Source organism: Lithobates pipiens, unplaced genomic scaffold (assembly GCF_037356315.1).
Source record: "Lithobates pipiens isolate NorthernLeopardFrog02 unplaced genomic scaffold, aLitPip1_a1.2 Scaffold_22, whole genome shotgun sequence".
NCBI lineage: Eukaryota > Metazoa > Chordata > Amphibia > Anura > Ranidae > Lithobates > Lithobates pipiens.
Genome location: NW_027507784.1, coordinates 130745152 through 130762016, shown reverse-complemented (window position 1 = coordinate 130762016; position 16865 = coordinate 130745152). Strand labels below are relative to the sequence as shown.

The following is a 16865-nucleotide window of genomic DNA, read 5'->3' as shown; positions in this document are numbered from 1 at the left end:
TTCTCCCCACAGCCACTGTCAAAATTTAAAGATTTCTGTGAATGAATAGACAAGTACCAACAACCGTGTGTGTGTGTGTGTGTTTGTGTTTTTTTTTTTTTTTCCATGAACTATGAGAGCGCTGGTGAGCATCCGCATAGGTCATTGATCTTCCAGGACCTCCAGTAACTGCCTGCCCATATTGGCGGCAAGAGCAGGCAGCTACACTGACCAGTCTGAAGGAGCCTGGCATTACACCCATGATTGATGAACTTTTCTTAAGCGGTCTAATAGACTTGCACTGAGAGTAGTGCTGTAAAGATTGTACTTATTGTTCCTCTAAGTGAGCATAGCAGGTTAATATGACCCCATACTAGTATTTTTGAATGGATATGTGGGTTGAGCAGAACTTTATTTTTTAATTAGGTGAGATTAGGCTCACCAGGGGACAAAACTGTTCCATTTGCATGGCTAGCATAAAAAAATCTGCCTGCAGTGTGTAAATTGCAATGGCCATAAACCCAAAAGCAGCCACGTGATTAACAATTTAAATGTGATTCCAGCTATAAAAATGTTGCAAATAACCAGTAATATTGCAAAATGGGTAATTGAGAAATTATTTTAGCTGGGGAAAAAAAAAATGGTTGCTCCGTTTTGGTTGCAGAGAGCTTCCCGGGAAGGATCAAGTGATTTATAGCTATAGCTTTCCTTCAAAGAATTTTGGTTTGCTAATCTGTTCAGTTCATTGCTTTGTAGATAAAAGGCTAATCCAACATTACAGAACAAAGAAATGGCTCTCCGCTGTTATCAGTGATGGGAGAGTAGTTTTTAACCTAGCCATTTGTCCCCCCCCCCCCCCCAAAGATGTAGGGAAGGTCTGTTATGGATACTTTAGGTCAGGGATATGCAATTGGCGGACCTCCAGCTGTTGCAGAACTACAAGTCCCATGAGGCATAGCAAGAATCTGACTGCAACAAGCATGACAGGCAGAGGCATGATGGAACTTTGTAGTTTTGCAACAGCTGGAGGTCCGCTAACTGCATATCCCTGCTTTAGGTCTTCAATTTGTTTTTGTTTTGTTTTTTCAGAAAAATTTGCAGAAAAGCTGGAACTGGTGAATTGTTTGTGTGTGGTGTGGGGTTGTGTTTTTTATTTTTATTTTTTATTATTATTTTTTTTTTTTTTTTTTTTTTAATTTATCTTCCTTTTTATACAGGTCAGTCTCAGTCCGGAGACACCATTCCTCTACCACCACTGGTGGCCACTTCAGAGTCTGTGACCGAGATTACCTCAAGCAGTTTTGTGGTGTCTTGGGTCTCTGCATCTGACACAGTCTCTGGATTCCGTGTGGAATATGAGCTCAGCGAGGAGGGAGAAGAAAAGCGCTACTTGGGTAAGTGTCAACAAGGTCTTTGATATTCAGTTAGACATGGTAGTGCACAGATGCACCTTTATTTTATATCTGCTTTTTAATTAAGCTTGAGTTTGTATGCCTTTACCGATTTATCTGTATAATGTCCAGATTACTTAATTGACAATATATACTTTTTGTGGGCTACTCTTGAGATGTTTGTTTTTATGACAAATTATTATTTTAGATCTCCCCAACACTGCTACTTCTGTCAGTATCCCAGACCTGCTGCCAGGACGTAAATACGTTGTCAATGTGTTTGAGATCAGTGAGGAGGGAGAAAGAAGCTTAATCTTGTCCACTTCTCAGACAACTGGTGAGTCCTTCCTCCTGCCTAATTAATTTGCAATTAGGTAGTTCATTTATGGACTGTGTGTGTGTGTGTGTGTGTGTGTGTGTGTGTTCAGTAGATATCTTCAATTTTTTATTTATTTTTTTTTTTTTTTTACAGCACCTGACAGCCCTCCCGAATACAACATTGAACACGTTGATGATACATCTATTATGGTCAGCTGGACCAAACCTCAAGCTCCCATTACTGGTAAAAGCTTCGCTATGTAGTGCTTTGCCCTTCTCCCCCCCCCCCCCCCCCCCAGAATAAGTTGTTGTCTCATCGATTCTCTTTCACTGGGACACAAGCTTAAACCTACATGGTTTTTACAACCATCTTTGGTTTGGTAGCTGGATCACACATGCAAAGTCTGCCACCATTTAGGGTCTTTAGCTACCATTTTAGCCATCCTCCGGCATTAATTAACAATTAACCTCTGATGGAGACAGTCAGTGAATGGCTGCTGTATGACTAGGTTGACATTTTATTAAAGCTGCTGGTCTCAGAATGTTACTGATATTTTTCTGTTTTATCACAGGCTACAGAATTGTCTATACCCCAACTGTGGAAGGAGCCAGCACAGAACTTATCCTCCCAGACACTGCTACTTCAGTAACCCTCACTGACCTTTACCCAGGTGTTGAATACAATATAACAATCTATGCAGTGGAGGACAGTCAGGAGAGTAATCCAATTGTCATCCAGAAGGAAACCACAGGAACACCACAACAAGGTAGAGCAGTTACATACCTGTGTAAACTTTAACACTAAGGATTTCCCAGTACCCTTAACTTGCATTAATAAAAAAAGCACTAACAATTTTTTACATTTAAAAAATAAGTGGTTTTCAGTTGCTAATATGTGCACGTTACAATGCCTCACCAAGGCTCCCCTGTAAAGAGCAATGCCAACTCTTAGGCTTGGTTCGCACTAGCGTGACTTTGGAATGTCTTATGCTCTGGCACTCGAGTCGCATCAGTCGCTGCGACTCCAAGTTGAAGCATATAGAAATTAAGAGCAGGTATTCCTGGAGGGAGATGGCACTCCTCCCTAAAGGCGTAGGGACCGCTAGAAGCCAAGCAAGAGCCCAATGGTAGCTGAATGCATCTGTGTCCCCATGCCAGATCTAGCAAGCAATCTGTAGAGAATGGCAACCACCCCAATTTAGTTGCACACATTTGCAAATCTATGTGGAAGCCACACTGCCTTGACGAGGCTCCTCTGTAATGTGCAGTCCTAGCTCTTAAGCATCGCCAAGTTGGAACATATAGCAGTGGATGCATTTAAATCAGTATTGAGCCCAAAAGCAAACCTTTATTATATTTTAAGCTTGCCAATTGTTAGATGTGATGGCTGCATTCGTTTAAGGCCCCTTTCACACAGGGGGCTGTTCTGCCACTGTTTAAAAGCATGTTTTATTTTGAAATTCAGGGAATCCTGGCACAACGTTTACTTGCAGTTGTACATTGCGATTAGCTGTGTTTACAAGCGGCTGCATTGGAACATTCTTGCCATTTCTGATGTGCTTCCTGTTTTTTCTTTCTTTCTTGCCGCTGCTATCTGCAGGAGAAATGGTACACTGCGATTTACCTGCAGTTGTGTAGATAGCTGCGTTAAATCGTTCCTGGACACAGTCAACTTTTAGCTTTTTTTTTTTTTCTGTCTGCACAAAACTGCATGTAACCAAACTGTTGCTAAATGCAGTGTGTGAACGGGGCCATAGAAAAGCATTGTGTGCGTTTAGCTGCGGTAGATAACTTCATCTGTCTGCAGCTAAAATCACAATTCTATCTGCCCGTGTGAAAGGGGCCAAAGACAAACTATCTTGCTGTGGGTTTACTGTGTCGGAAGGCGGGGCTTATGGCCACATGACTGCCGTGATTGACTGTCACATGATTGGGAACTTTCTGCGAGCTGTCGGTCGCTGTCGGGAGCACACAAGGCGCACACACTCTTGGCACAGCACTGTCGGTGCTTTGCGTACAAATATTCAGCCGCTTAATGCCAAGGCCTGGATGCTGAGGTCTCATTTGCGTGCGCTCAGTGCATAGAGGTTAAGGGTCAGATGCCTGGAGGAAACTTTCCTGAGTGAAAAGAGAAGTAAATAGAAGTTTCACTGGTGTTTTTCTTCTGTGCTGGCATGCTTATCTTGGCACTCTATATATTTGTAATATGTCTGAAGTGATGGATGAGAATATAGAATTTTTTTAACGGCTTGAACATGCTCTGTGATTCAAGGCCCGCAATTAATTGTAGACAGTCTAATACCTCATATTTGGCTGCTTCCCTTTATGGTTTGTTAGTAGTGGCTGCAAATAATCAAAGCCTTTGCACTTTAATTTATGCACGGTTTTGTGGTGAAAGGAAAAATTCTGGTACTCTGTATATTCATTGATCGTGAGCTGGAAAGAGATTGGAGTGCATATCTTGGCTTAATGTCTGTAATTGGTGTAGTCCGTTACAAGAGTACTTACAAGTAAAGGCAGACCAACTGACTAATTTAGCATTTTATTTCCTTTCTTTAGGAAAAGCTCAGTGGATATGTGTGCTTACTAAAATATAAGATTGTGGGTGTTTTTATTTTTTTAACATGCTTGCATGATGGCTGACTGTATGCAATGTAGTATCTCCTACATAGCAATATACTAAACACCTGTTCACACCGGTGCAGCTTTGATATCGTGCTGCACATTAGTGTGATTTGCCCTGCCAATTTAATTGTGGCTTGCGATTTCAGAAGTCTATTCAAGCAGCAATTTGAATGGTTCCATTGCTGAAAATGGGGGGTGACATTTCTAGCAAGTGCAAGACTAAGGGATGGCCCTGGTTTCATTACCATAAAGCTCCATTCAAAAAGCTAAAATGCCTGGGAGTGGACCCATATTTAAAGCGGGAGTAAACCCAGTTTCAAAAACGCTTAGCATTTCCGGCATGCTGGGAATGTAACTTTCACATTGGTTGTGCTCTCAACCAATCTTTCAAACCATCCAATGGCTGGTGTCATAACTGATCACATGTGCAGCATTATGGCAGTTGAAGAATTAGAGCCAAGATGGCAGCTTCCTTGACTGAAAACGATAGGAGGGTTTACTTCCACTTTAAAAAACAATATAATATATATTATACACACTTGATATAGTGTGTACAGCTCTTCTCTCCCTGCACACAGTTGCATTACAAGTCTGCTCAATGTTATAGTGATATGTAGCCTGCGCTGAGACCATATAACATTGATCAGTCTGGTAATGTGACTGTGCAGGGAGAGAGAGTAGCTGTCAGAATTTATCGGTGATGTTGGGGGTGGGAGGGACGAGCAGCTATCAAACACCAGCCAATAGGATGGAGTCAGGGTGGTCTGCTACATGTATTCAGCTCCGCCCCTTTAAGAAGCCCACTAACTGGCTGGTTATATAAATTTATAATTTTCAGTTCAAGAAGATTTGCTGTCTAAAAAGGAGGCTCAATTGAAAGAGTCTTCACTTATAAAGTATCAAATCTGAATGAGACATTGCCTGCAACTTCTACAGATGGCCAGTGGTATTAACCTGAAAATCATGTTTGTTTTGTACAGTGACTGTCCCATCACCCACTGATCTGCAACTGCTTGATGCAACTGACATGAAGATAACTATTTCATGGAGCGCTCCAGCAAGTGATGTGTCTGGCTACCGTGTTGTAGTGACACCAGTTAGACCGTCCGGTCGGGATACTCAAAACCTGCCAGTGAGCCGAAGTACCTTTGCAGAAGTTGTTAACTTGCGCCCTGGTACCACCTACAGATTTGAGGTTTATGCAGTCAGCCGCGGACAAGAGAGCCAGCCTCTTGTAGGAGATTTCTCAACCAGTAAGTTCACATCTCTGTAGCTGCTTCTGTTTTAAAGAAGTGACTTGGGTAAGCAAGTGATAGAAAAAATGTTGCACTCAGACACAGTCCATTTACTGTATAGTCATAAGGCATTTCCAATGCCTAAATGCACTCTTAAGCAACAGCAGAAAAACACGCAGTTTGGAACAGGCTGTATTAATGTGTTAAATTAATTTTAAATTAAATCAATTTAAATGATTTTAGCATGGCTGTCCCAGACAGACTTTTTTTAAATTTGTGGGTTTGTAGCTACATACCTTTTTTTTATAGGATAAAAAATTGTAATGGTCATAGATCGTGTGTTGGAGTTTACTAGGTAGCATTTTTGATGGGGGTGGGAATAAGTAATTCTCTGTGGAAATTTTTTGTATCTATGATACTTGTAGTAAATACTGGTGAATCCTACTTCATATAATATTTTCAAACTATGGACTGACTTTAGTGACCTATATCAAATATAATGAGATATATATATTTTGCTCTTTTGTCCAATTGAATTTGAACTTCAACATTCAGCTGTAATTTTCCCAGGTTGGCTTTTAATCTTATTGGGGGATGGTGGGAACAAGCCATTCTTATTCATAATACTTTAACCTGTGTCATGCCAGTCTTAAATGCACATTTTGTAAAAGTGACGGCGTTTCTCTGTGCACTTGGGGTGTTTTTACAATTAAACATTGCTTTTAGCTCTTGCTATATCTTCTAAGGAATGAATAACCTCTCTTCTATGTAGAGTTAGACTCTCCAACTGATTTGAAGTTTGAAGACTTGACTGAATCTTCAGTCCTTATTGTATGGACCCCTTCACGAGCCAAGATTGATCGCTATGTTCTTTCACTGAGTCAAACCCGTGGTGGACAGCCTAACCAGTTTGATATACCCACCACTACAACAAGCTATAAACTGAAGGGTCTGCAGCCTGGAAAAGAGTATACGGTTTCTCTGGTTGCACTTAAAGGAAATCAGCAGAGTCAGCCCTCTACAGGAATCTTCTCAACATGTAAGTTACTTCTTTCTGCTATCATTCTGGAGTACTTGCTGTATTACTACCTCTACCTGTATTACTACCTCACTCGATCACTTTCTCCTTTTGCCGATAAATTGGAATGACGTCTATTTTACATATCTTACATGCTCACATCCACGTGGCATCATCTTTAAAAATCTTTGCTCAAAATCTTAAATACTAATAACAACAGCCTCCAGGATTGTCTCTACTGTGATATCTTGATATCAGTTGTAAACTAGATTTGAATGCTGTCCTAATGCAGGGTAAAAGTTTAGAAACTGTGGGGAAACTCAACTATATATATATATATATATATATATATATATATATATATATATATATATATATATATATATATATATATATATATATACACATTTTTTCATTTGTGTGCAGATGTCTGTTTGGATGCTGTAATAAAAGTTCCAGGAAAATGTGCAAAGATTTTTACCCTCTAAGCATCCACATAACACTTCATAAAATAAGCTTGAATGCTAGGATCAAACAGATTCTTGCTGTGTATGCTTTAATCAGATAAGACTTTCTGGGCAGCCGCAAAACCTCTTCTGTGCCCAGGCTATAAATTGGTTACAGACTTCTCCCTCTCCACTGCTATTTTAGTGTATTGTCAATGAACTGGTTAAACCATCCAGTATTCTAGGAATGTCTCACTGTCCAGCTAGTATTCTTCCAATGTCCTTTAACTAGGTACACACCTCACGCTTTTTATTTTCAGTTTAATTTGTAGTTTGAAGAACACTCGAGTGGTGTTTAAATATATACCCTGAAAACTTCAAATAGCAAAGTGGGTTGTAGGTTTGCAGGGTTTGTTGGACATGTAAACCGTAGCGGAATATTTTGTGATCTTGGCGATGGAGGCCTAACCACTTCAAGCAGTCTGCAGGATGTAGTTTTAGGCAAATGTCTTGTTGAACTAACCTCATGGGAAAAGTTCTAAGCACGGACCCTGGAAAAGGGTTCTGAGAACAGACTAGTAAACAGGCCCCAGACATCCCTTTGGTAAACACAGTGGTGTGTCACACTGCATCTATAGAGACAGATGTTTACTATATCCTGGATTCTTGATGAGAAGACTTTGCTTTAGATTTTTTTTTTTTTGTATACAGTTATGGGGGATCTTATGCAAAAAGACTGTATGTAATAAAAAATATATATTCTTTTCACAGGATTGCATTTACCATCTCCACAGTGGAAAATTTATAATTCTGTTTTTAGCTATGGAACAAAAGCTAATTTAAGATATTCAAGCTATTTTAAAATAGATTCTTCAAAGCCTAGTCCTCATTGGTGGCCTTTAAAGTAGTTTCTTAGCTACCCTCCTACTGCTATGAAGCAAATGCAATTTATTGTATTGTCCATTAATTATAATGCACTCTCCTGTTGGTCTTTGGCTTTTTGTAAATTTTATTTTTATTTTTTGCAGTGGAGCCAGTTGGATCTATTCCTCCGTATAACACAGAAGTTACCGAGACCACCATAATTATTACATGGACCCCTGTGCCAAGAATTGGATTCAAGGTAAAAACTGTACCACCTTGCTTATAGGAATCTTGTTGCGAAAGATACAAGGGCAGAAATTGCTGTGTCCTTGCATTTAATAATGCCTGGAACAGATGCCATATTTATCGGCGTATAACGCCACCCCCAAGTTTAGGAGGGAAGTTTAAGGAAAAAAACTTGCATTTAAATGTCCATCTGCAGCCTTGCCTAGGCAGGCTGATTATTTAAAATTGACCCGCCCATATGATGGACATTAGACAAAACCAATGGTGGGACTGGGCATGAATATGAGAGGAGCCGAGAATAGCCGAGTACACTCGGCTTTGTGTATGTCGGCGGCACTCGCTTGGCTCGCAATCAGTGGAGCGGGGATCGGCATATAACACGCATGATATATCTCTATCCTCTATCCTCTATCTCCTATCTCTGGGAAGGGTGTGTTATATGCCGATTTAAGAAAGGTATTTAGCTAGGCAAGTCAGATCTCCTGACTTGCATACCTGTAGCATGTTGGTGGCAGTATATTTTAAGTTATTGAATCACATGGCAGCCATTCAATCAGCTTTTCATGAGATGTCAGCAGTGGAAGTCTGTCTTTACTTGACTTTTAAGATTAACTTTCCAGCTAACTGTTCCTGTCTGTAGTGGCTCACTGGTCTTTTCAGCATCTCAGCGGTGTGGATTTTTGCATGGCTACAAACAGTTTCAGTTTTTAGCTAATGAGTCACTTTGCCATTTTTACAGCCTTACAATGCATTAGGCATACAAGGTTAGTTCTAGTGCTGGCCAGGATGACCAGAAGCTCGGAGCAATAAGTCTACACTACTAAGACATTTAGGCTGGGTTCACACTACTGCGGTGATGAGATTGGATGTGATTCGCACTGCAGTGCAAATCACATCCGATCTCTGTGCAATGCGAGTTCAGCCATACAGATAGTATGGCTGGCTGAATTTGCATCGCATCTGGCCCAAACTTACACAGGACCCTTTTTTTTGGTCTGTACCAGAATCTGATCGCATGGGTGTCCGCACCATGCGATCCGATTCCTGTCCGAGTTTGCAGATCGCACTGCGATATGCGAACTGATCTGGGGGTGTCATTAACGTTTCACTGACACTCCCAGCAGTTCGCATAGGGCAGTGTGAACTGCCGCCGGGAGGCATGCGATGCGGGAACCCGCAGCGGATTCGCAGCATTCCCGCATCGCTGCAGTGTGAACCCAGTCTTAAACAAATTCCCTTTATTGCACAGCCTGCAAATGGGGATCTTTTCAGTTAGCAAAAAATCTTGAGTCGATTTCAGACCTAGGCTTATCTTAGATATGTCAATTTTAGGTACGCAAACTCCTGAACAACATAGTCGGGTGCTGGGAAATTTTTGACTTTTAACTGTCTTCTGATGAGAGAAAAAGGCAAACAAGTGCAATAGCTCTGGCAAGGCAGCGCCCACACAACAAGGCTTCCCTCGATGGGCACACAACAGTAGCTCAAACCATAGAAATACAAAAAGGAGCACTATAGGAGTCCAAGATGATTTTAAATGTTAAAAGGTCATAAAAAAACACCAGCATGTTTCAGGGGCAAAAGAACGCCCTCTTCATCTGGTTTTAACACTGGTTTAAAACTTGGATGGCTTTCAGAAATTCCTATTAGAACCAGTATTGAACTCTCAACACTGCTGCTCAGCAATTGCTGTTACTCTGGAGCATTCAATACTAGTTCTAATATAGGTTTGTGAAGTCTGTGGGGTTATTTACTAAAACCTGAAACGCACACAGCAGATGATGCAGCTCAGCAGATAAACAAACGCCTGTGTGTGTGTGTGTGTGTGTGTGTGTTTTCTACAGAGGATATGGAGTCGGTCAATAGCAACCATTGCAATCCCAAATAATTCAGTACTGGGTTTGTGTTCTCTTCATATGTGCACAGCTTTTCTAGGTTTAGATTGAATACAGGAAGCATTCAGTAAAATGACATGGGTGGGATGTTAAATACTTTTTTTTTTTAATATACTATTAATCTCTGTTTGCAACATGCTTTCTGGTCCAGAAGGATGGTGAGTAGTTTATATACTGTCATTTTTACTATAAGTGTTTGGTGCCAATAGCTTTTGTTTACAGGCACATAATATAATATGCTTCCCCTTTTTTGTCTTGTTAAATAAATCAGTTGGATGTACGTCCTAGCCAAGGTGGTGAAGCACCCAGAGAAGTTATCTCAGAGTCTGGAAGTATTGTGATCTCTGGCCTTACACCAGGTGTTGAGTATACCTACAGTATCTCTGTTCTCAAGGATGGTGAAGAGAGCGAATCCCCCATCACAAAGACTGTTGTGACTCGTAAGAATAAATCCAATTATTAATCCCCCTTTGTTCAAAGTTTCTTATAGCTTTTTAATGGGGTTAACGTTATGTACCCACTGGCATCTGATCAATTTCATAGGAACAACTGTTCAGGGTAATGCATTTCAGATATGCTCTTTTATTAAAATGGTAAACTTAACCACTAAAACCTAATCGTGTTTATTATATCTTATAAAGGAATTTTTAATAGTTTTCAAGCTGCATGTTTAAAACAAGTGTAGTTCACTGTCAAGATCAGGAAACTGGAAGGTAGTCTGGAGGTCAGCAGCACTGGGATACAGAAAAGGGTGCCATGTGAAATAAATTATATATATATATATATATATATATATATATATATATATATATATATATATATATATATATATATATATATATATATATAAATTTATATTCCATTTTTTTTTTTTTTTTTCTTCATTGATGTAATTTAGGTTTTACAGGAGTACCACTCCTACTACCCATTATGCTAAAAGTATAACACAGGCACCTACTGGTCCTCTTTTGATTTATGATCCTAAATGAACTTTTTTGGCAGGTGGTAGGGATACGGCAGACATTTGCTGAGCTGTGGAGTCTGACCCAGACTCTCCTAGAGGTATTGTTAGCGATCTGTAGACTAAACAGAAACATAACATGCTATTTTTTACAGCGGTTTTAAAGTTTCTTTTCTGCCTGGGTTTTTTTTTTTTTTGTTTTTGGGTCCCGTGAGGTTTTTTTTGTGGGGGGGGGGGGGGGGGGGGCAGCTTTTTTTTTTTTTTTTTTTTTTTTTTTTTTTTTTTTTTTTTTCCCCATTTGCTTTTATAACCTTGTCCTAACATTGATTTAACAAGTGAATGCTTTTTAATTATCTTGCCAGCAATTTCACCGCCAACCAACCTTCGCTTCCTGTCAAGTCCAGATTCTGTCACACTGACCATCTACTGGGATAGGAGTACCTCTCCAGGTAAGGAGTTTATTTTTATATAAGAAGTTACTTAATTTTAAATGGGCGACCATTCTGGTTGTGATCATTCCTTAATTTTCAAGTTGGCAGTAATTTGTAGCTCAACAAAACTAAATCCATTCTAATGCTGTACAACAGCTTACAAAAACCCACAAGGGAACAGAAGGGGGAATTGGGACTATGCAATAACCCCGGGGATAATGGCCGTAAATAGAAATTTGGATTTAGATGAAAATAACCTTTTTTTTTTTTTTTTTTTCTGGTCAATGTTAAAAATCCTTCTAAACAGGGAAACACGTTTTCAGAAAAGGAAAGTCACACAGTGATGCCAAAACGTATGTCCAGTGGAAGTACAGGAAACAGATGCGTCTTCAGGGGGGTAAACGTCCACTTTAAAAGGACCACTGTAAAAAAAAAAAAAAAATGCACACAAAACATCCCAAAATTCATCAACAAAAAATAATTAATGCAAGCCACAGTAATGGTATTAATGCACTTCTAAGGAGGCTGAGATGACAAGTATGCATATACTGTGTGTCTGGGTCAAAGAGGTGTCCTAAAGTATTCCAAGGATCCCAGGGGCAGGCACAAGGGGAAAAGGCAACACGAAAAACATGGACTCCAGAGAATCAAAATAAAAAGTATGCAGAAACCAGAAATGCAAGAATAAAGAAATATTACTGAGACAAAAGACCAGGGAACATGCAAGCTACATAAGCCAGGGAGAGCTGGAGAATGTACAGTAAGGGCCGGTTCACACTTCTGCGATGTGGGAGCACTGCAAATCCACTGCAGGTTCCCGCATTGCAAGCCTCCTGGTGCAAATCGCATTCTGTCTTACTTCACACAGCAGTGTGAACTGGCCCTAGGGGAGGGAATATAATGGTACCACCCAAGTGGTAGGGTGACTCCTAGGTGGTATCTCTAGTTTGCGAATTTTGTTATTGCTGTGTGACTCGTTCCTGTCTTGTATTCCTTTTCTGAAATGTGTTTGCATTTTTAGAGGCAAATATGTTTTTATTGGTCATAATATAGGCAGAACAATAAAGGGGTACCTCCCCAGTAATTACACAAAGCATATTGAAAACATTGGATACATTGTTGGTACAACCACCAGAGTATTGAGGCGAGGTAACTGTTGTATGTATAAAATCGAACTATAAGGACTTTATTAAAAAAAGTGACCTATTTCTAACCAATTTACTTGTGTTTTACTCTGCAGGAATAACTGGGTACAGGATAACCTCCTCTCCCACAGAACGGCATCTTGGTTATCCAACAGAAGAAGATGTTGATGCAAGCCAGTCCTCTTTTACTTTTGACGCCCTTAGCCCTGGTGTGCAATATAATATCAGTGTTTATGCAGTTAAAGGAGATGAGGATAGTGTCCCCCTCTCCAAAATAATCACTCAAGGTAAGGGCTGACTATACTGTGTCTATTTTACCTCCCTAGGAAACAACCCTGGTATTGATGGAACTATTACTGCAGCTTTTTAACAAGGCTTTCTGGTTGTGATAATCTGTTGCACAACCCCTAGCTACGTATTTCTGCTTCCATTGCTTTTGGCTCATTACCTTGCTTCAATATTCTGACCTCCCATGTAGCTCAATATATTTGCTTAAAGAGCACACAATTATGGAATATTTGAGTTTTAATTGAGATCTTGCCTAGTAAAGCAGCAGTGGTTTTAAGTCCTGCATTCACACTTGCTAATAGGGCTGTTGGCGATTTTACATGCAGGGGTTATCAGTATTTAGCTGTGTGCAGCAGCTCTATTGAAAGTAAGGGGAGGCTGATGGCTCCCACAGCTAATTATGACCTGTTGCATGCAATTGCATGCAATTGTTGAAGCGGCAATTGCCTACAAATGATCGGCTCTGGACTCAGACTGTATGCAACCAGGGTCTATCACTGACCGCTAATCACTCCATGAGCTTACATGCAAGTGGGAACTGTGAAAAACGGCAACCAACCTGGCCATAATACGTGTGACAGATTAAAGCACCACATATGCCAGTCAGATGTGTCGTAGGTGATCTGGCATGGCCAAACGAGCTATTGATGATAATTTAACAAATCATGAATTTGTACAGGTTGGGATCGATAGTAGCACTAAACATTTTGCTTTGGGGATAGGTAGACTTTGCTTACCAGGTCTGCCTATTGTTGGGCTAACTACTCAGAACAATATTCTTCTGTAGAAAATAAGGTCCTACTGTAACGTCTCTCACATTTTGGACCTTGTTTGCATTCCCACGGTCTCTGGCAAATATCTTATTGCAACAGTAAAACTATCTAGTGCATTAATCTCTGCTTGTAGTAATGCTTGCGTTCAAATAAAAATGTGCTAATTTGTGTCTGGATTTCTCTTCCTCCTCCTCCCTCCTTTCTCTTTCTCCTCCTCCTCCTTTCCCTTTCTCCTCCTCCTCCTTTCCCTTTCTTTCTCCTCCTCCTCCTTTCCCTCCTCCCTCCTCCCTCCTCCCTCCTTTCTCCTCCCTCCTCCCTCCTCCCTCCTTTCTCCTCCCTCCTCCCTCCTCCCTCCTTTCTCCTCCCTCCTCCCTCCTCCCTCCTTTCTCCTCCCTCCTCCTCCTCCTCCTCCTCCTCCTCCTCCTCCTCCTCCTCCTCCTCCTCCTCCCTCCTTTCTCCTCAAATCGTCAATTTATCAGCATAACTGATACTGAGCAACATTTAGGCAGCTAGAATGGTTCAAGTGGAGAAATTTCTGGTGTAAATTTTTCCTTGCTTGAACGGTGATTGTAATTTTGGATGTGAAATCTCAGTGGTCAAGGCAATGTAACCCAACTTGTCAGCTTGTTGCAGTCTCTGTTCACAAAATGAGTACACATTGGATGTGTTATCTATGGCAACAGCTATTTCACCTTTCATTTTGTGAACAAATTTAAAGAGATGGCAATCCTAAAACCTTATTCTTATAGTTAGTCCAGGTCAGCTTGGTGTTGTCTCATGGCACTTAAAGTGCATTCCAACAGTAACGCAATAAAAACCCAAAATGTTACTGGTTTATAACATTTCAGCTGACACAAACCTATCACTAGATGATTAAAAACAAAGAACACTTAAGGATTAGCATGGTATACTTTCTGGGATTTCTTATTTGTGCTAATATCAATTGTATGGGTTTTTTTGGGGTCTTTTTTAAGACCCATTTTGACAGATCAAGGCAGTGTTTGTAGATTGGGGACAGGCACACTTTAAAAACCAGATGTTTTTCATGCCAGTTTAAATCTTATGTGCATTAAACACAGAGCTGAAACTGCTATACACTAACCTCTTTAAAGTTTAAAGCATTTTAGCACATGTATTATACATGTGCTATCTGATCTGTCTAAAGTACTACCTGCACAAGCTTTGCAAAATTCAATGCAGTAAAGCATCAATTCCACACTTGTAGTCAATAAATCAGACACACTTTGAGTATCAATTGCTTTTTTTTTTTTTTTTTTCTAATTTTGTTTTGCTTTAATAATTACGTGTAATTATGCAATTCTTGATTGACATGCTTTGCTTCCTCCCCCTGCCTCCATTCCCTCTGCTTTCCTGCGTCACCCTGCCAGAGATACCCCAGCTCACTGACCTAAAGTTTGTCGATGTAACCGATACAAGTATTGACCTGAGGTGGACACCCCTTAACTCCTCCACCATTATTGGCTACCGAATCACGGTGGTTGCCGGAGGAGAGTCTGTCCCTGTCTACGAGGAGTTTGTGCACCCTTCACAGGGGTATTACAAGGTCTCAGGATTGGAGCCCGGCATTGATTATGAGATCAGCGTGATAACACTCATTAACGGTGGAGAGAGCGCCCCGACCACAATCGTACAACAAACGGGTGATTGTACAATCCTAGCCACTTTGCAGAGGAGGGTTCCGTTGTATGGGTCACCTGCATAATGGATTGTTGGCCTCTGTAATATCTTTGGAGGATTCTTAAAATTTGACAAGTTCTATATTATAGCTAGCAATTAAATGGCTATGGGAGGCTCTATTGCTGCTTTGTTAGAGCTGGTAACTTGAAATAATCCATTAATTATGGAATTGCTCTTTAAATGAGCCCTATATGACCCTTCTTTAGATGGAAAGGGGTGTGATCTGTAACGCAGGTCCAGAAATGAATAAATGCCTTTGTAAAACTTACAACGGGCGCAATTTTGAGCAGTAATGTTGCACAGAATTCATGTACTTCAAAGGTGCTGAACTGCATAAACCTATTTTGCCTGTAGAATGTGCTGCCAAAGTAAAAATTCGGCAAAAGCAAAACCTGGCCTGCTTTCGACGTGTCAAATGCACTTTTTTTTCCTTTTTTTAACCAGAAGCAGATCTAGCACTTTACTATTTTTATATGTGGGTGACTCGCATACAACAGTGTCTTCCTTCTGCACTGCATGTAACTGTTTACATTTATGGTGTCGCTGCATGCTTGTTGACTGCCCTTTTCGAAAAGCATTTTAAATGAGTTTTTCATTTAAGCTCCAATATTGAAAAGTGCATCCTTTTTTTTTTTAAAACCTTTTTTTATTTAGAATTTCATATGTTTAGACAGTTTCTTTATGTAAAACCATGTAGTACTGTATTAAATGTTAGATGACACCTAGTTAATATTATTTTAATATTTTGTTATGCTAAAGTGAGTTGCTTGATGCAGGTCTAGCAATACTGTCAACATTTTTAAAAAGGAAACTGCTGTAAGGTCAAGATAGTGTGTGTGTGTGTGTGTGTGTGTGTGTGTGTGTGTGTGTGTGTGTGGGGGGGGGGGGTGATTTTATATTTATAATCTTCTTTTTTTTTTTTTTTTTTTTTTGGAAACACCTGTTAATAGAGTATCTTGAATGTGCAAATTACAGTAACCTATGCCAGCTTGGCTTGATTTTTTTTTTTTTTTTTTTTTTTTTTTTTTTTTTTTGCTGTAATCCTGCATGGGACATTTTTATCTTCACTTCTGAGGTGGCACCAGTCGCGCGCACACACAAGTGCCTCTTACTCTAATCTAGCACCATAAATACCAACATAAATTACAATTTTGTAAATACTTAAGCTAGAAAGTCAGGGATAGTTAGAAAAATAGTTTAGAAAAAAAAAATTAACAATTTTTAATGTAGTGTTTTGCATGTTCTGTGCATGAAGAATTTGTTTTGAAATGTGCATACTTCGTGTAATAACTTTTTTTCATTTTTTTTTAAACTTGTATTTTAGCTGTTCCACCCCCAACAAACTTGCGCTTCACCAATACTGGTCCTGACACAATGCGTGTCACTTGGTCTTCCCCAACTTCCATTGAGCTGTCCAACTTCCTTGTGCGCTATTTCCCTGTCAAGAGACCTGAGGATGTTACAGAATTATCCATCTCTAGAAATGACAACATGGTTGTGCTAACAAGTAAGATTCCAACTGTAAATAAAAATTGCAGTGTAACGGAATTTG

At 40.0% G+C, this 16865-nt stretch overlaps 1 protein-coding gene across 7 annotated transcripts in view; it reads left to right on the top strand.

The window, feature by feature from the left end:
* Nucleotides 1–16865, top strand: part of FN1 (fibronectin 1) — a 79645-nt gene that overhangs the window by 32297 nt on the left and 30483 nt on the right. For 5 of the 7 annotated variants that reach the window (XM_077448314.1, XM_077448318.1, XM_077448317.1 and 2 more), the window contains 12 exons: nucleotides 1197–1373; nucleotides 1579–1707; nucleotides 1843–1932; nucleotides 2261–2455; nucleotides 5294–5566; nucleotides 6321–6587; nucleotides 8041–8135; nucleotides 10289–10457; nucleotides 11341–11427; nucleotides 12650–12841; nucleotides 15004–15276; nucleotides 16638–16820. In XM_077448314.1, the coding sequence (XP_077304440.1) occupies nucleotides 1197–1373; nucleotides 1579–1707; nucleotides 1843–1932; nucleotides 2261–2455; nucleotides 5294–5566; nucleotides 6321–6587; nucleotides 8041–8135; nucleotides 10289–10457; nucleotides 11341–11427; nucleotides 12650–12841; nucleotides 15004–15276; nucleotides 16638–16820 (2130 nt within the window). The remainder of the gene's footprint in view (nucleotides 1–1196; nucleotides 1374–1578; nucleotides 1708–1842; nucleotides 1933–2260; nucleotides 2456–5293; nucleotides 5567–6320; nucleotides 6588–8040; nucleotides 8136–10288; nucleotides 10458–11340; nucleotides 11428–12649; nucleotides 12842–15003; nucleotides 15277–16637; nucleotides 16821–16865) is intronic. The other 2 variants (XM_077448320.1, XM_077448319.1) reach the window with 1 other exon arrangement.